Source organism: Bos grunniens, chromosome 8, assembly GCF_055505025.1.
Source record: "Bos grunniens cultivar Pamir isolate PY7600 chromosome 8, Bosgru_T2T1.0, whole genome shotgun sequence".
Classification (NCBI taxonomy): Eukaryota; Metazoa; Chordata; class Mammalia; order Artiodactyla; family Bovidae; genus Bos; species Bos grunniens.
In genome coordinates this window covers 72395311-72415851 of record NC_141172.1, presented here as the reverse complement: position 1 = coordinate 72415851, position 20541 = coordinate 72395311, and the positions used below count along the sequence as shown (strand labels likewise).

Here is a 20541-nt window from a genome sequence, read left to right as displayed (position 1 = left end):
AAGATACTTATACTTTTATGTGTTATAGCAATAACGATATTAAAAACTGCAATACTCAGTTTTAACAATATAACGTTCTTGAATTATAGAATTAATAACATAAGTACAATTTATTAAAAATAGTGATCAACAGGTGCATGACCAGCAGAGATCTATCTTTTTAGCAACTTCTGCACATAAATGAGGCATAGCCAAAATGCATTCTAATGTTATATGTAAATCGAGTGACTTTTAAGACTCCATTAAGGATACTGATTTTATATATCTGAGTTCCATTTGATGATGTTTTGTAATAGACTCCAAGTGACTGAACTGCCAATTACTTCTATAAACCACGGTGCTTAACTATTGTGGTTAAATTAAATACAACAGATGGTTTATATATTGTGACCATTTGTGTTTTTTAATTTTAGGGTTTAAACTTCAGTGGTGCTGATCTTTCTCGATTGGACCTGCGATACATTAACTTCAAAATGGCCAATTTAAGTCGCTGCAATCTTGCCCACGCCAATCTCTGCTGTGCAAATCTTGAACGAGCCGATCTCTCTGGATCAGTCCTTGACGTAAGAATCATCTTTGGTTACAAGATAAAATTAAAATTTTAGTCTATTGAACACTCTCGAAGAGCACAAATTACACCTCTCTCTTAATGAAGCTTTTACATCAGTTTACTAGGTTGATGACAAAACTTAAGGTTCTGAAAGTGAAATGGGTTGGTTTTGCAACTTTGAGATGCTTTATTAAATATCCACCTATAAAGTATAGCAACTGATAAGAAATTAAATCTTGAAATTAGATACCAATCTCCTCAACACGTTATCAGAACTTCTATTTTCTGTGAATTAATAGGGTAAAGCTGGAAAGAACCTTGGAAAGAATAGAAATAGAATAGAAATAGAAAGAACTTTCTATTCCACATAATTTCTGGAATAGGAAAATGTTATTTCTCTGGGGGTATTTGGCAGATACTTTAAAACAAATGTGGTATGCAGCAATCTGTAAGTTAGCATCTTGGTGATTCTCTCCTTCTACATATATATATGCGTTTACAAGTATTTGTGTGTGTGTGTGTAAGTGTGTATCCGTATGTGTATGCATGCATTTATATAACAGATAACCTATTTGAGGTGAGAGGATATATGTAAAAGCAACAGTGAAATGTAACTTCTAAGAACTTTAAGTTGCTTAATATCAAGGTCCATATCTGTGTGGAGTGGATAGCCATTCCCTTCTCCAGGGGATCTTCCCAACCCAGGGATTGAACCCAGGTCTCCCGCATTGCAAGCGGATTCTTTACCAGCTCAGCCACCAGGGAAGCCCAGGAATACTGGAGTGGGTGGCCTATCCCTTCTGCAGCAGATCTTCTCAACCCAGGAATTGAACTGGGGTCTCCTGCATTGCAGGTGGATTCTTTACCAGCTGAGCTACCAGGAAAGCTCTTTCAATTAATAAGACCTAATATATTAACTTGCTTGTAGTAGTCATTGAATAAGTGTTTATTAAATTTTATAATTTTGGCTTTATTCCTTAGTTGCAAGGTGTTTTTCTATGAAACTTAGATCTAATAACAAAATCTGCCAACACACATTTCCATTATTTTTACCCTCCTTGTTCCATGTTATGATGGAGGATCAAACTGAAAAACAACATAAGCGAAACACTAACACTACAAAGGGAAGGACCTAGCTTTCAAATTCTGAAATGCTGAGAAACAGTTTGGTTGGTTTCTGTTAGGGAATGGGGAAAAAGATAGACTGGATCATTAAATATAACTGGTTCTCTATTTTGTTTAATTATAGCATTACTGTGAGCCTGAACCATAATTTTCTTCTCTTTAAATGCTTGTTCTACCCATATTGTGTCATTGATATGAAGGCCAATATACCTATTTATCATTTGTTTATAATTTTTTTTATTTAAATGTAGTTGATTTACAGTATCATTTGGCATTCAGGTGTACAGTACAGCAATTCAGTTACATATACATACACTGTATATGTATGTATGTATACATACATATATATATATATAGTCCTCTTCAGATTCTCTTCCCTTAATACGTTATTATAAACTGTTGACTACAGTTTCCTTTGCTACACAGTAGGTCCTTGTTTGTTGTTTTGTATATAGTAGTGTGTATATGTTAATCCCAACCTGCTAATTTATCCCTCCTCCCATCCCATTTTGCCCATTGGTAACCACAGATTTGTTTTCTATGTCTGAGTCCCTTCATGTGTAGGAAACAAGTTCATTTGAGCTTCCACATATAAGCAATATCATACATATTTATCTTTCTCTGGTTTACTTCATTTAGTATGATAATCTCTAGATCCATCCATATTGCTGCAAATGGCATTTAAAAATTCTCTTTATGGCTGAATAATATTCCACTGTGTGTGTGTCTGTATATACCATAGCTTCTGTATTTGTTCATCTGTCAATGAACACTTAGGTTGCTTCCATGTCTTGGCTATTGTAAATAGTGCCTCTATGAATACTGGGGTGCATTTATATTTCTGAATTATAGTTTTTTTCAGATATATGCCCAGGAGTGGGATTGCAGGATTATATGTAGCTTTAATTTTAGTTTTCTAAGGAACCTCCACATTGTTCTCCATAGTGGCTGTACCAGTTTATGTTCCCAGCAGTGCAGGACAGCTCCCTTTTATCCATACTCTCAACCAGCATTTATTATTTGTAGATTTTTTGATGGATGATGGCCATTCTGAATGGTATGAAGTGATACCTCATTGTAGTTTTGATTTGAGGTTCTCTAATAATTAGCAGTGTTGAGCATCTTTTCATGTACCTGTTTGCCATCTGTATGTCTTCTTTGGAGAAATATCTGTTTAGCTCTTCTGCCCATTTTATGATTGGGCTGCATGAGCTGTTTCTATATTTTGGAGATTAAGACCTTGGGGGCTGCATGGTTTGCAGATGTTTTCTCCCATCTTATAGCTTGTCTTTTCATTTTGTTTATGGTTTCCTTTGCTGTCCAAAAGCTTTTAATTAAGTCCCATTTGTTTATTTTTGTTTTTATTTTCATCATTCTATTCATTTGGAAATGAATCCAAAAAGATTCTGTCACGATTTATGTACAGGGGTGTTATGTCTATGTTTTCCTCTAGGAGTTTTATAGCATCCAGTTCTACATTTAGGTCTTTAATTAATTTGGGGTTTAGTTTTGTATGTGATGGTAGACACTGTTCTAGTTTCCTTCTTAAATAGTTTTCCAGTTTTCCCAGTACCACACGTTGAAAAGACTTTTTTTCTTCACTGTATATTCTTGCCCTTTTATCATACATTATCGACAATAGGTGTGCGTTTATTTCTGGGTTTTCTATTCCATTGATCTATATTTCTGTTTTTGTGCCAGCACAATACTGTTTTGATTACTGTGGTCAGGGAGCATGATTCCTCCAGCTCCAGTTTCTTTCTCAGTATCTTTGTTGTTGTTGTTCAGTCGCTCAGTAGTGTCGTAACTCTATGTGACCGCCATGGACTGCAGCGCACCAGGCTTTCCTGTCCTTCATTGTCTCCCAGAATTTGAGCAAACTTCTATCCATTGAGTTGGTGATGCCATCCAACCATCTCATCCTCTGTTGCCCCCTTCTCTGCCTGCCTTCAGTCTTTCCCAGCATCAGGGTCTTTTCCAGTGAGTCAGCTCATCACATCAGGTAGCCAAAGTATTGGAGCTTTGGCTTCAGTATCAGTCCTTTTGATGAATATTCAGGGTTGATTTCCTTTAGGATTGACTGATTTGATATCCTTGCTGTCCAAGGGATTCTAAAGAGTTTTATCCAGCACCACAGTTCCAAAAGCATCAGTTCTTCTGTGCCTTCTCTATGGTCCAACTCTCACATCCATACATGACTACTGAAAAAAACCATAGTTTTTATTGAATTGGACCTTTGTAGGCAAAGTGATTTCTCTGCTTTTCAATACGCTGTCTAGGTTTTTCCATAGCTTTTCTTATAAGGAGCAAGCGTCTTTTAATTTCATGGAAACAAACACAAAATCTAATCCAATCAGGAACAGAATGGTTGCTCTCAACACTGATGCTTCTCTGATGTACACCTTGATACAGAGACAGACCTTCAGTTTGCTTGATACTACACTTTCATCTTTTCATCTTCCCTGAGAAATCTCAGCCCCCCTATATTTGACCCCTTATCCCAAGCACCTCTCTTTTTCAACATTCTTCCTGCCCTAAGTCTAACCTCTTTGGTTAAGTGTTTGCAGAGACAAAAACATGGAAATGTCTCACTTTGGTTGCTTTCTTAGTTTCCTTTATCAAGGTTAAGATAAAAACCTCACACTCTATCATCTTGTCTCCTTCTGTCCTTGATAGTACCAAAATAGATAGATTCCACTACTTTTTATGCTAGTCTTCCAAGTGAATCATAATTCCCTTGTAAACCAGTAATTCCCTTGTCTGAACATCTTTCTGTTTATTCATTCTGTCCTCTTGTTTCTTCTACCCGTTTGTGAACACAGCAGAAATATTTGAGATAAATATAGAGGAGAAATGGAGCTATGTAGATTTCCACAGCAGATTCTCACTTGACTTAGAATAAAATTCAAGCCCCTGACCAAGGTGCCCACAGACCTTCATAAACTGGAACCCACTGCATCACTGAGAATGATCCACATGATCATTCTGGCCATGTTCCCTTCACTAACTGCATCCTGGATAGAGGACTGCCCTTCCAGCTAACCAAACAGCTGTAGCAAGAACCAATCTGCTTACTTAGCAGGGGCTACACTGGAATTCCCACCATTCCCAGGAACTCTCCTGGTCTTAAGAGATTCTTTTATTATCATAACTTGGTCAGAGAAAGTGGACACTCTTTGGGTCTCCAGTTCTATAAGCCCTTGTCACCTAGCATATCATATTTAGGTACCAGGAGAGTATTAGTAGGCTATTCATTGGGTTATCTCAGTTTACTTAAAAAATTATAAAGATACACAATACTTACATGCTACTGTACATAAAGCAGATAAACAAGGTCCTACTGTAAATCACGGGAATTATATTCAGTACTAATTTCATGGCTGCAGTCACCATCTGCAGTGATTTTGGAGCCCAAAGAAATAAAGTCTGTCACTGTTGCCATTTTTTTTCCATCTATTTGCCATGAAGTGATGGCAGATATCTTTGATGATGATGATCCCACGAAGTGATGGGAGTGAATGCCATTATCTTAGTTTTTTGAATGTTTGGTTTTAAACCAGCTTTTTGCTTTTATCTTTCACTTTCATCAAGAGGCTTTTTAGTCCCTCTTTGCTTTCTGCCTTTAGGGTAGTGTTATCGGCATATCTGAGGTTACTGGTATTTCTCCTAGCAGTCTTGATCCCAGCTTGTGATTCATCCAGCCCAGCATTTCGCGTGATGTACTCTGCATATAAGTTAAATGAGCAGAATGACAATACACAGGCTTGAGCCCTTGCCAAATTTTGAATCAGTCTGTTGTACCATGTTGGTTCTAACTGTTGCTTCCTGACCTGTACACAGGTTTGTCAGCAGGCAGGTAAGGTAAAGGGTCTGGTATTCCCATCTCTTGAAGAATGTTGTGAAAGTCACAACATTCAAACAAAGTTTGTTGTGATCCACACAGTCAAAGGCTCTAGCTTAGTAAATGAATTAGAAGTATATGTTTTTCTGAAATTCCTTTTATCTATGATCCAGTGGATGATGGCAATTTGATCTGTTTCCTCTGCCTTTCCGAAATCCAGCTTGAACATCTGGAAGTTCTTGGTTCATGCACTGTTGAAGCCTAGCTTGAAGGATTTTGAGCATTACCTTGCTAGCAGGTGAAATGAGCGCAATAGTGTGGTAATTTGAACATTCTTTGGCATTGCCTTTCTTTGGGATAGGAATGAAATCTCTTCCAGTCCTGTGGCCACTGCTGAGTTTTCCAAATTTACTGGCATATTGCGTGCAGCATTTTAACAGCATCATATTTTAGGATTTGAAATACCTTAGCTGGAATTCCATCACCTCCAATAGCTTTGTTTGTAGTAATGCTTCCTATGGCCTAATTGACTTCACACTCCAGGATGTCTGGCTCTTGGTGAGTGACCACACCATTGTGTCTGGGTCATTAAGACCTTTTTTGTACAGTTCTTCTGTGTGTTCTTGCCACCTTCTCTTAATCTCTTCTGCTTCTTTGAGATTCTTATGTTTCTCTCCTTTACTGTGCCCATCTTTCCATAAAATGTTCCCTTGGTATCTCTAATTTTCTTGAAGAGATCTCTAGTCTTTCCCATTCTATTGTTTGCTTCTAATTTTTTGCATTGTCCACCTAAGAAGGCTTTCTTATCTCTCCTTGCTGTTCTTTGGAACTCTGCATTCAGATAGGTATATCTTTACTTTGCTCCTTTGACTTTCACATCTCTTCATTTCTTATTTATTTGTAAGGCCTACTCAAGGAGCCATTTTTCCTTGTTGCATTTCATTTTCTTGGGGATGGTTTTGATCACTACCTCCTGTACAATGGTACAAACCTCCATCTGTAGTTCTTCAGGCAGTCTATCAGATCTAATGCCTTGAATCTAGTTATCACTTCTACTGTATAATCATAAGGGATTTAATTTAGGTCATACCTTAGTGACCTAGTGGTTTTCCCTACTTTTTTCAATCAAGTCTGATTTTTGCAGTAAGGAGCTGATGACCTGAGCAGTAGTCAGCTCCAGGTCTTCTTTTTGCTGGCTGTGTAGAGAGAACTTCTCCATCTTTGCCTGCAAATATTCAATCTGATTTTGGTATTGACCATCTGGTCATATCCATGTGTAGAATCATCTCTTATACTGTTGGAAGAGGGTGTTTGCTGAGACCAGTGTGTTCTCTTGGCAAAACTCGGTTAGCCTTTGCCTTGCTTCATTTTGTACTCCAAGGCCAAACTTGCCTGTTATTCCAGGTATCTCTTGACTTCCTACTTTTGCATTCCAGTCCCCTATAATGAAAAGGACATCTTTTTTTGGTGTTAGTTCTAGAAGGTCTTGTAGGACTTCAAAGAACCATTCATCTTCAGCTTTTTTGGCATTAGTGGTTGGGGCATAGACTTGGATTACTGTGATGTTGAACGGTTTGCCTTGGAAATGAACCAAGATCATTCTGTCATTTTTGAGACTGTACCCAAGTACTGCATTTTGGACTCTCTTGTTGACTATGAGGGCTACTTCATTCCTTCTAAGGGATTCTTGGCCACAGTAGTAGATATAATGGTTATCTGAACTAAATTCACCCATTCTGGTCCATTTTAGTGCACTGATTCCTAAAATGTTGATGTTCCTTCTTGCCATCTACTGTTGACCACTTCCAGTTTACTTTGATTCATGGACCTAATACTGGATTTCCCAATATTTCCAATGAAATATTGTTCTTTACAGCATTGCACTTTACTTTCACCACCAGACACATCTACAGCTGGGCATCCTTTCTGCTTTGGCTCAGCCTCTTCATTCCTTCTGGAGTTTTTCTGTACTCTTCTCCAGTAGCATATTGAACACCTACCTACCTGGGGTTGTGGTGGGGGGTGCCGCAGAATGGTTCCTCCTTCAGTGCCGTATCTTTTTGTCTTTCCATACTGGACATGGGGTTCGTCAGGCAAGAATGCTGAACTGGTTTGCCATTCCCTTCTCCAGTTGACCACCGTTTGTCAGAACTCTGCACCATGACCTGCCCTTCTTGAGTGGCCCTACATGACATGGCTTATAGTTTCACTGAATTACACAAGGCTGTGATCCATGTGATCATTTTGGCTGGTTTTCTGTGATTATGATTTTCATTTTGTCTGCCCTCCGATGGATGAGGACAAGAGGCTTGTGTAAGCTCCTGATAGGCACTGTCTGTAGGGAAAACTGGATCTTGCTCTGGTGGGCAGGGCCAGTGCTAAGTAAAACTTTAATCCAGTTTTCTGCTGATGGTTGGGACTGTGTTTCCTCCCTGTAGTTTGGCCTGAGGTGGCAGAGTCCTAGAGTCTGTAGTCTCTGTCATAGGCTATAGACTCTATGGTAGGTATAAAGGCAGCCTCCTCCAAAAGGACTTATACCAGCATACCGTGCCTCCCAGGACTACAGCTAGCAATGCCCTTGACTCTGCAGCAGGCCACTGTAAACCCACGCCTCTGCTGCAGATTCCCAGACACTCATAGGCACGTCTGGCTCAGTCACTTATGGAGTCCCTGCTCCTTTCTCCTGGGTCCTGGTGTGCAGGAAGCTTTTTCTGTGCCCTCCCAGAGTCTCTGTTTCCCCGGTCCTATAGAAGTTCTGTAATCAAATCCTGCTGACCATCAAAGTCAGATTCCCTGCCCCTCTGTGTTGAGAAGTCTCTTGCAGGGCCTAGAACTTTCACAAGAGTGCAAGAACTTCTTTGTTTTAATTTTTCTCCAATTTGTGGATTGTCCACCCAGCGGCTCTGTGGTGGGGCTAATAGCGACCTCCTCCAAGAGGACTTAGGCCACATGCCGTGCCTCCCAGGACTGCTGCTGCTAGTGCCCCTGTCCCCGTGGCAGGCCACTGCTCACCATGCCTCTGGAGGAGACACTCATACCACTCATAGGGAGGTCTGGCTCAGTCTCTTGTGGAGGGTCACTGCTCCTTTCCCTGGGTCCTGGTGTGCACAGGGTTTTGTTTGTTTCCTCCAAGTCTCTGGGGAGTGTGAGGTTTGATTTTAAAACTGATTGTGTCCCTCCTACCATCTTCTTGCCACTTCTCCTTTGTTCTTGGACATGGAGTATCTTTTTTTGTGGGTTCTAACATCCTCCTATTGATGGTTGTTCAGTAGCTAATTGTGATTTTGGTGTTCTCACAAAAGACGAGCGCACTTCCTTCTAATCCACCACCTTTGGTGTCTCTGTGGCTTTGGCTACTTGGGATCTTTTGCACCTCCATGCAAATTTAAAATTTGTTCTAGTTCTGTAAAAAATGCCATTGGTAATTTGATAAGGATTTCATTGAATCTGTAGATTGCTTTAGGTAGTATGGTCATCTTGACAGTATTCTTCCAGTCCAGAAACATGGTATGTCTTTTCATTTGTTTGTATCATCTTCAATTTCTTTTACTAGCTTCTTACAATTTTCTAAGTATTAGTCTTTTACCCCCTTAGATATGTTTACTCCTAGGTATTTTATTCTTTGTGCTGTAGTGGTAAATGAGATTGTTTCCTTTCTTTTTCATTGTTAATATATAGAAATATAACAGGTTCCTGTGTATTAATTTTCTATCCTACAACTTATCTGAATTTATTGATGAGCTCTAGTAGTTTTCTGATAGCATCTTTAGGATTTTCTGTGTAAAGTATCATGTCATATGCAGACAGTGATAGTATTACTTTTTAAATATAGCTTTTTTTCCTTTTTCTTCTGATTGTTGTGACTAAGACTTCAAAACTGTGTTGAATAAAAGTGGTGAGAATGAATGTCCTTGTCTTGTTCCTAATCTTAAAGGAAATGCTTTCAGCTTTTCATGATTGAATATGATGTTAGCTGTGGGTTTGCCAATATTTATTATGTTGAGGTCAGTTCCCTCTATGCCCACTTTCTGGAGAGTTTTTTTTTATCATAAATGCATGTTGAATTTTATCAAAAGCTTTTCCTATATTGATTGAGATGATCATAAGGTTTTCACTCTTCAGTTTGTTAATGTGAATCACAGTGATTGGTCTGTGGATATTGAAAAAATTCTTGAATCCCTGTGATAAATCCCACTTGATCATGATATGTGATCCTTTTAATGCATTGCTGGATTCAGTTTGCCAATATTTTGCTGGGGATTTTTGCATCTGTGTTCATCAATGATATGTTGTTGTTCAGTTGCTCAGTCGTGTCTAACTCTTTGCAAGTCCATGGAATACAGCAAGCCAGGCTTCCCTGTCCTTCACCGTCTCCCAGAGTTCACTCAGACTCCTGTCCATTGAGTTGATGATGCCATCCAACCATCTCATCCTCTGTCGTCCCCTTCTCCTTCTGCCCTCAGTCTTTCCCAGCATCAGGGTCTTTTCCAATGAGTCGGCTCTTCACATCAGGTGGCCAAAGCATTGGAGCTTCAGCATCAGTCCTTCCAGTGAATATTCCAGGTTGATGGTTCAATTCTCACATCTGTACATGACCATTGGAAACACCATAGTTTTGACTAGAGGGACCTTTGTGGGCAAAGTGACGTCTCTGCTTTTTAATATACTTTCTAGGTTTGTCGTAGCTTTTCTTCCAGGGAGAAAGAATCTTTTAATTTCATGGCTGCTGTCACCATCTGTAGTGATTTTAGAGCCCAGCAAAACAAAGTCTGTCAATGTTTTCCATTTTTCCCCATGTATTTGGCCATGAAGGACGTGAAGTGACTGAATGCCACGGTCTTAGTTTTTTTAATGTTGAGCTTTAAGCCAGCTTTTTCACTCACCTCTTTCACCTTCATCAAGAGGCTCTTTAGTTCCTCTTTCTTTAGGGTGGTTGTCATCTGCATATCTGAGATTGTTGATATTTCTCCCAGCAATCTTGATTCCAACTTGAGCTTCATCCAGTCCAATATTTTGCCTAATGTTACTCTGCATGTAAGTTAAATAAGCGGGGTGACAATATACAACCTTGATGTATTCCTTTCCCAATTTTGAACCAGCTTGTTGTTCCGTGTCTGGTTCAATATCATCAGTGATATTGGCCTATAATTTCCTTTTTGTGTGGTATCTTTTTTCTTTTTCATATTTTAGTTTTTATAATTTGTGTTGGTTTCTGCCATAAAGCAACATGAAACAGCCATAATGATACATGTATCCCCTCCTTGAGCCTCTGTCCCCTCCCCTGATCCTATCCCTCCAGATTATCATATAGCGCCAAACTGGTCTCCCTACAATATACAGCAGCTTTTCACCAGCTATACATCTGACACATGATAGTGTATATATGTTGATGTTTCTTTCTCCATAAGTAAGTCAGAAAGAGAAAAACAAATACAGTATATTAACACATGCATCTGGAATCTAGAAAGATGGTATTGTGTTATCTTTGATTCTGGTAGCAGGGTGATGCTGGCCTCACAGAGCTAGTTTGGAAGGGCTCCTTCCTCTGCAGTTTTTTGGAGAAGTTTCAGAAGGATAACTATGAACTCTTCTCTAAATGTTTAATAGATGTTTAATACTCCTGGACTTCTGTGTGTTGGGAGTTGGGAGTCACAGATTCAATTTGAGTACTTGTGATTGGTCTGTTCATATTTTCTATTTGTTCTTGGTTCAGTTTTGCAAGATTGTACCTTTGTAAGAACTTGTTCATTTGTTCTAGGTTGCCAGTTTTATCGGCATATAGTTGCTTGTGGTAGTCTCTTATGGTCCTTTGTATTTCCATGGTGTTTGTTGTAACTTCTTTTTCATTTTTAATTTTATTCCTTTGGGCCTTCTTCCCCCCTCCCCGCCCCCTGCCCCCCCACCACCGCCTTGGTGAGTCTGGCTAAAGGTTCATCAGGTGTTTTTGTTTTTGTTTTTGTTTTATCTTTTTCAAGAACCAGCTTTTGGTTTCATTGATCTTTTCAGTTATTAGTCTGTAGTTCTAGTTTATTGATTTCTGCTCTGATCTTTATGATTTCTTTCTACTAACTTTGGATTTTGTTTGTTCTTTCTCTAGTTGCTTTAGGTGTAACACTGGGTTGTTTATTTGAGATTTTTCTTTTGTTCTGAGGTAAGTTTTTATTGCTATAAACTTCTCTCTTAGAACTGCTCTTGCTGCATCCCATAGGGTTTGGATTGTCATTTTTTCATTTTCATTTGGCTCTGATATTTTTTTATTTATTCAGGGATCCATTGGTTGTTTACTAGCATATTGTTTATCCTCCACGTATCTGTGGTTTTTGTAATTTTTTTTCCCCTTGGATTTGGTTTCTAATCTCATAGCATTATGGTTGGAAAAGATGCTTGATACAATTTTCAGTTTTTTTAAACTTACCAAGATTTGCTTTGTGGCCCAGCATGTGATAAATTCTGGAGAATGTTCCATGTGCACTTGAAAAGAATGTGTATTCTGCTACTTTGGATGGAATGCTGTATAAATATCAATTTAAGTCCATCTGCTCTAATGTTCCTTTTAAGGCCTGTTTTTCCGTACTGATTTTGTTTGGCTGTTCTGTCCACTGGTGTAAGTGGGGTGTTAAAGTCCCCCACTGTTACTGTGTCAGTCTCAATTTCTTCTTTTATGTATGTTAACATTTGCTTTATATTGGGGTGCTTTTATTTTGGGTGCACATATATTTGTAATTGTTATATCTTCTTGGTTTATTCCCTTGGTCATTATGTAGGGTGCATCTTTGTCTCTTGTAACAGTCTTCATTTTAGCCTGTTTTGTCTGATTTGAGTATTGCTCCTCCACCTTTCTTTTGATTTCCATTTGCATGGAATACCTTTTTCTACCCCCTCACTTTCACTCTGTATGTGTCTAGCTCTGAAGTGGGTCTCCTATAGACAGCGTATCTCTGGGTCTTGATTTTTGTATCCATTCAGTCATTCTTTGTCTTTTAGTTGGAGCATTTAATCCATTTACATTCAAGATAATTATCAATATGTATGTTCTTGTTGCCATTTTGTTAATTGTTTCGGATTTGTTTTTGTAGGTGTTTTTTCTTCCTTTCCTCCTTTGTTGTCTTATGATTTGATGATGATCTTTAATGTTGTATTTGGGTTACTTTTTCTTTTCTGTGTATATATCTATTACTGATTTTTTTGTTTATGGTTACCATGAGGATTTGATATAGAAGTCTATATGGACAGATTATTAAGTTGCTGATCTCTTAATTTCAAATATATTTTTAAAATTCTGCATGCATACTCCTTTGCTCTCATGATTACTGGTTTTGATGTTGTATTTGTGCCTGGATGATTTCCTGCCTTTACTGTATATTTGCCTTGACTGGTGAGGTTTCCTGTTTCCTAATATTCTTGTTCCTAGTTGTGGCCTTTTCTTTGCAGAGAAGTTCCTTTAGCATTTGTAGTAAAGCCGATGCTGAATTCTCTTAGGTGCTGAATTCTTTCGCTTGTCTGTAAAGGCTTTGCTTTCCCATTGAATCTGAACGAGAGTCTTGCCGGGTAGAGTATTCTTGGTTGTAGGTTTTTCCCTTTCATCATTTTAAATATATCATGCCACTACCTTCTGGCCTGCAGAGATTCTCGTAAGAAAATGGCCACTAGTCTTATGGGGATTTTCTTGTATGTTATTTGTTGCTTTTCCCTTGTTGTTTTTAATATTTTCTCTTTAAATTTTGTCAGTTTGATTATTATGTGTCTGAGCATGTTCCTCCTTGGGTTAACACTGAACGGGACGCCCTGTGCGTCCTGGATTTGGGTGACTATTTCCTTTCCCATGCTATTATCTCTTCAGATATTTTCTCAGGCCCTTTCTCTCCCTCATCTTCTTTTGGGACCTCTATCATGCAAATCTTGATGCATTTGACATTTTTCCCTGAGGTCTCTTAAACTGTCCTCATTTCTTTTCATTATTTTTCCTGATTCTGTTCCACAGCAGTGATCTCCACCAGTCTGTCTTCCAACTCACTAGAAGACAGTTCTTCTCTCTCCTTGTTCCTCTGCCTCATTTATTCTGCTGTTGATTCCTTCTGTGTGCTTTTCATTTCAGTTATTAGATTCTTCAACTCTGTTTATTCTTTGTATTTTCTAAGTCTTTGTTGAGAATTTCTTGCAACTTCTCTCTCTGCATCCATTCTTTTCCAGAGTTCTTGGATCATCTTTACGATCATTACTCTGAACTCTTTCTCAGGTAGATTGCCTATCTCCACTTCACTTAGTTGTTCTGAGGTTTTATCTTGTTCTTTTGTCTGGACTATATTCCTTTGCTGTTTCATTTTGTTTAAATTTCTATTTGTATTTCTTATGTATGTAGTTGGAGAAGGCAATGGCACCCCACTCCAGTACTCTTGCCTGGAAAATCCCATGGATGGAGGAGCCTGCAGTCCATGGGGTCACTGAGGGTTGGACACGACTGAGCGACTTCCCTTTCACTTTCCACTTTCATGCATTGGAGAAGGAAATGGCAACCCACTCCAGTGTTCTTGCCTGGAGAATCCCAGGGATGGGGAAACCTGGTAGGCTGCCGTCTGTGGGGTCACACAGAGTCAGACACGACTGAAGTGACTTAGCAATAGCAATGTATGTAGTAGCTTAGTAACATTTCTCAACCTTGGGGAAGTGGCCCTCAGTGGGGGCTGTCCTGTGTGTCTAGCAGTATACTCCCTTCTCATCATTAAGAGCCAGGGACCAGCCTGATCCCAGCATAGTTTCTGACTCATATTTATGGACTTAGTTCTGCAGGATCGTAGTTTTCTTGCTTCAGGTGTCTGCCCCCTGGTGTGTGAGGCTGGTTAGAGGCTTGTGCAGTCTTTCTGGCAGGAGGGGCTCATGCCTGCCCACTTGCCTCTGGAGCTGGGTCTTGGCCCTGTGGTGGGCAAGGGCATGTCCAGGGGCATGTCTGGAGGTTTCTGTGGGCTCAGTAAGCCTGTCTGCTGATAGTTGGGGCTGTATTTCTGGCTTGTGGGTTGGTTGGCCTGAGGCATCCCAGCACTGGAGCCTACATGCTGTTGTGTGGGGCCAGGTCTTGGTGTCAAGGACTCAAGATGTGGGCCTCCAGCCAGAGTTCACATAGATTTCCACTATGTCCACCACCAGCTTAAGAACCCAGTGAGAAATACAACTGCCTCCCACCTGCCACCTCCCTAGGAGACCCTCTAAGACTAGCAGGTAGGTCTGGCCCAGGCTTCTATGGAATCAGTGCTTTTGACCTGGATTCGGGTGTGTGTAAGATCTTATCTTAGCTCTCCAAGAGTTGAGTCTCTTTCCCATGGTCCCCTTTGTTTCCCTCAATCTACAATCAAGCCCTCCTGGCTTTCAAAGCAAAATGCTCTGTGGGCCTCCTCCCCCCAGTGCTGGACCTTTAGGCTGGGGACCCTGCTGTGGGGCTCAGAGCTCTCATTCCTGTGGGAGAAGTTTTGTGATATAATTACTGTCCAGTCTGTGGGTTGCCCACCTGGGTGGTATGAGGTTTGACTGTATTATAAGTGCACCCCTCCTACCATCTCGTGGTTTCTTCTTTATGTGTTTGGATAGAGAGTATCTTTTTTGGGTAGATTCTGGTCATTTCTGTGGATAGTTGTTTGCTGTGATTTTGGTGTGCTCATAAGATATGAGCGCCAGGTCCTTTTACTCTGCCATCTTTGTCTTGCAACGGCCTATGTAATTTTACCTGATACATACTAAAGTGCTGCAGAACTGCAAGTTTATTGATTAAAATGGCTCATGTTGAGGAGTCACCGCCCAGAGTGTAGGGGCTGTGAAAGTAAAAACTAGTGGCTAATAGTCTTTGGCACTTGAAGATGGCTGCTAATGAACAGTCATATGTATTGCAGTGTCCACAGAATATGAGGCCAGCTAAGCACAAGGTGCACCTGACGTTCCCACCCCTCTTGTTGAACTTCTCCCTGGTTGATCCCTTGTGGGCTGTGAAACCTTCTGCAGGAACCCTCCAATTCTGCTGTCAATCAAGGTGACCTTAGCTGCTATCAGGGTTCATGTCTGAGCTGCACCCTCTGTTCTGTCAGTGCCTTTAGAATGCATCTTCTACCTGATCTGCCTTTCATTGTTGACTTTAGCCTGCTGCGTAGGAGCTGGTATAGTAATCCAGCTCTTATGAATCCATTGCACATTCCCAGTACAAGACTTAACAGATGATAAGACCTGGAAGGGACACTGAAGATGAGTATGACCCTGTCTTACAGACTAAGAAACCGAAACGTGCCCTTACCCAAGCCCCAAAGGCTGGTTTGTCAGCAGCATTAGAGCTAGACTCTAAAGCAGGTGTTTTCTTTTCCTTATGTCTTTTTTGATGACTTTTTCCTTTGGAAAATGTGAAATATAGACAAAAATGAGCTAGTGTAGTGAATCCCTTTGTATCTCCATTACTCAGCATCAACAGTATCACTGTTGAAACAGTTGTGTATGGTCTATACCTCTCCACAGAGTATTTTTGAAGCAACTTATTTTACCTGTAAATATTTTATTCTGTTAAAGACAAGGACCATTTATCAAACAATCTTTTGCTTTTTAATAGTTTTATTTATTTATTTGGCTGTTTTGGGTCTTTGTTGCTGTGTAGGCCTTTCTCTAGTTGCAGCGAGTGGTGACTGCTCTCTCATTGCAGTGCATGGGTTTCTTATTTTGGTGGCTTCTCTTATTACAGAGCATGGGCTCCAGAGCATTTGGACTTCAGTAGTTAGCAGCACATGGGTTTCAGAGCACGGGCTCAGTAGTTGTGCACCGAGCTTTGATGGCTGGTGGCATGTGGGACCTTCCTGGACCAGGGATCAAACCCATGTCTCCTGCATTAGCTGGCAAACTCTACCACTGAGCCACCAAGGAAGCCCTAAGCATAATCTTAATATCATTACCCTTTTCAAAAACAGTAATAACTGCTTTCATCAAAACCACTGCCCCTTGATAAAGTAAATAGCCCAAATCTTCTAACTAGAATGCTGATTTCCTTAGTAGCTGCATTCTGAGGTGGCAGTGTTGGTGACCTGCTTTTACCATTTGATGAATAGAGGGTGAAATACTTTTTGCAGTTTTTGAAGACAAAAAAATCTCACTGAGTTTCTTATATATTTGTGAGAATTCATAGTACAGCCTTGAGTAGAGAGCAGTACTTACATAATAACCTTGGGAATACTTATATTCTACCTGGGAGCATTACATCGAGAACCAGAGACATTTATTTTCAGATATCACCTTCCTGTCCTTTTACAGTATATTTTCAAGTACATAAAATCTAATCATCTTTGAGTTATCTTCTAGGTCCTCAGTATCCTACCTGTCAGTCTGAGCTTCTGAACTACCTCGTGTTAAAGCACAGGCATGGATGGAAATGCAAACCTGATTGTCAGTTATCTGTGATTTGAAATGGTCTGTAGTTCATCTTCTGTTCACTAGAATTGGCTGTGGGTGAATAAAACTGCATTTATGAGACAAGGATTTTTCTTGGTATGGTTATCACATAACTTAATCAGGCTTAAGTAAGTAAGTGTTGGTCACTCAGTTGTGCCCGACTCTTTGGGACCCCATGGACTACAGCCCACCAGGCTCCTCTATCTGTGGGATTTTCTGGGCAAGAATGCTGGAGTGGGTTGCCATTTCCTTCTTCAGGGGATCTTCCTGACCAAGGGATCAAATCCAGGTCTCCTGCACTGCAGGCAGATTCTTTACTGACTGAGCTACAAGGGAAGCCCTAATCAGGCTTAGGCATTTAGATTTCTTCATTGGTCTAATTATAATAACAACTGCAATTATCATTTCTTTAATGTCTGAGGGTTTTTAAAATACTTTTTACCTTCTGCTTTGGCCCCAATTAGGGAAGGTCTAACATTATCACTGACTTTATAGATAGCTTCCTGCCATATCCAGTAGTTGTTAGACATCAGATCTGATGGCATTAAATTTAAAGTTCCAAAATGTACTTTCTTTTTCCTCTTTATATCTTGAACTGCCATTTGGGTACTCAGGGTTGACAATGTTTTGGAGCGATGGTTGGTACAGAAAGACCCTACAAGCAACTTGGTGGTGTTTGTAGCTAGATGGCACTTTTCATTGCTGGCCTTAGCAGTCCGACCTTTGAAATGAAGGTAGTGACAACATTACTGAGCATCAGAAATTGCATTCCTGCAGTAATAAGAGAAGATCTAGATCCCTAACAACTTTATGCTTTCTTCATACGTTAACTGTTACATTGTCATGAGCTGAGCGGTTTATAAAAATAGAAATAGGGATGTCATGGTCCTCCCTCCCCAGCTTCTTTATCTAAACTCTTTTCATGTACAGTAGGAATGCTATTGTTTATTTGGCTTTTTTTCTTTTAAAACAACTATTTTAAAAACTTCTCACAATTATTGTAAACAAAATAGTTGATTATGAGTATATCAGATTTTTTTTTTCTTTTCTTCTTTTACTTTGAGCCAATTTTTTCTAGTCCAAACAAAATTCTGAACCATAATAAACACAGACTTTACTCTTTCCATGGCCAGTGTGCCAATCTCCAGGGCGTCAAGATGCTGTGTTCTAATGCAGAGGGAGCATCCTTGAAGCTGTGTAATTTTGAAGATCCCTCTGGTCTCAAAGCCAATTTAGAAGGTAAGAGTCTCTCTGTAATTACCTTCTCTAAAGTAAAAACACACCATTAAGTAAAAAGCCCAGCAAAATAATTGTTACTGGTAAAATATAACCATAGGGAGGAACATTTCTTCTGTCTTAGAGGATTTGCAAAGGGCTAAGCCATTGTTTGGTCTCAGTGATGGAAACCAGCATGCTGAACTCAGGAAATGTGGCCTCCAGTTTTTAACGAAGCTTCAGCTGGAGATAAGTATCAACATCTTAAATGTCCAAACAGAACAGCATTGTTTTTTAAACTTTTCATTTTATATTGGAATATAGCTGATTAACAATGCTGTGAATGTTTCAGGTGGACAATAAAGGGACTCAGCCATACATAAACATGTATTCATTCTCCCCTAAACTCCCCTCTAATCCAGGCCGACACGTAACATTGAGCAGAGTTCCCTATACTATATAGTCAGTCCTTATTGGTTATCCATTTTAAATATAGCAGTGTGTACCTGTCCATCCCCATCTCCCTAACTATCCCTTCTTCCATCCTTCCCCCAGGGCACCATAACAGAACACCACAGTCTTAATTGTGGACCAAAATGAAGAACTTCAGTTTGCATAAAGCCAGACAGTTTTTTATCACTTTTGGATGTAATGTTTTGTCTGCGAATTCCTTATTGCTTTGTTTTGTCCATGAACTTGTCATTTTGTTTATTTGTATATCTAGAAGACACATATGGAAAAGGCAATGGCACCCCACTCCAGTACTCTTGCCTGGAAAATCCCATGGATGGAGGAGCCTGGTGGGCTGCAGTCCATGGGGTCGCTAAGAGTCAGACACGACTGAGCAACTTCATTTTCACTTTTATGCATTGGAGAAGGAAATGGCAACCCACTCCAGTGTTCTTGCCTGGAGAATCCCAGGGACGGGGGAGCCTGGTGGGCTGCCGTCTATGGGGTAGCACAGAGTCGGACACGACTGAAGCGACTTAGCAAGCAGCAGAAAACACATAACTCATTTCCATCACCATAAATTTTTGGAGGCATATTTAAAAGTGCAAACTCTAGGACCAAATTGAATTCCTCCCTCAAAAATACAGACTAAAACATGAATTCTTAATTCATAATATAAGCAAACAGATTGTTAACAAAGAACTCCATATGTATGTATATTGGTCAAGAGACAGATTTATAATTCAGTCATTTCCAAAGGACGCAGAGGTCAACATTTACCCCTGTTAAGTCATCTTGCATCTTTTGAATATAAATGACTATAAATATTTTTAAGTTCAACTGCTCCTAAAATATATTCACTTTAGGTGCTAATCTGAAAGGTGTGGATATGGAAGGAAGTCAAATGACAGGAATTAACCTGAGAGTTGCAACCTTAAAGAATGCAAAGTTGAAGAACTGTAACCTCCGAGGGGCAACTCTGGCAGGAACTGATTTGGAGGTGAGTCACTGAGTTTTTGTTCATCCAGAATGACTGAGTAGCTCCTGCAAAATGTACTTAAATAAAGCAAAGTAGTTGGCTGTTCAATACTGCCAGGTAACGTGCCAACCAGGTTGATGGAATGCTTTTCTTTCAGTTGCTTGTTTAAACAAATTTGAATTCCAGAGCAGAATCTACTTACCTAAGTTACAGATGCTAGGGTTCAGATTTTATTTTTAACTGGAGTAGAATTTCTTTACAATGTTGTTAGCTTCTGCTGGTACTACAACATCAGCCATAGGTAGACATACATACCCCGTCCCTCTATTTTTATCACAGAGCACGGAGCTGAGCTCCCCGTGCTATACAGCAGCCTCCCACCATCTATTTTACACAAGCTAGTGTGTGGGGGGCAGTGCTACTCTGTCTGTCTCGCTCTCTCCTTCCCTGCCTCATGTCCGCAAGTCTGTTCTCTGCGTCTCTGTTCCTGCCCTGCCAATAGGTTCATCAGTACCGTTTTTCTAGATGGCATATTTGAAGGTTCATCTGGCATTCAGTCTGAGCTGATCTCTCCTCTTTTCCTTGGATCTCCCTCAGGTAGATACATTTGATATATGCTTTTTTAATCCACTTGATTGTGGTTTTCTTAGATTTTAATTCCAAACAGAATTAAATGGAGCCAGATTATTTCTTAAACTTGTTTGGAAATTGAAATGATATCTGTGTTTGAAATCAGGTTCAGGGAAAGCCTGTTCTAAATTGGCATCATATTCTTTTTTGAATCTCAACCTGAGACTTTTAATTCTGTCCAGCCAGTCATCTTTTTCATCAGAATTGTCTGGTATATATCATCTTGAGTTGCAGATTGAGCTGGCAGACTGCATAGCTGTTAATGGGTCCATATCACTGTCTGATAGCTCTTTCGGCAACAATGGGCATGTCCTGTGGCTGTGCTATTCAGTCCAGCACCTA

The 20541-nt window shown here is 39.9% G+C and overlaps 1 protein-coding gene across 4 annotated transcripts in view; it reads left to right on the top strand.

Annotated features, from left to right (window-relative positions):
- The window catches only part of KCTD9 (potassium channel tetramerization domain containing 9), an 81792-nt gene that overhangs the window by 57532 nt on the left and 3719 nt on the right, over window positions 1-20541 (top strand). For all 4 annotated transcript variants that reach the window (XM_086416484.1, XM_086416485.1, XM_086416482.1 and 1 more), the window contains 3 exons: window positions 414-563; window positions 18059-18164; window positions 19457-19590. In XM_086416484.1, the coding sequence (XP_086272610.1) occupies window positions 414-563; window positions 18059-18164; window positions 19457-19590 (390 nt within the window). The remainder of the gene's footprint in view (window positions 1-413; window positions 564-18058; window positions 18165-19456; window positions 19591-20541) is intronic.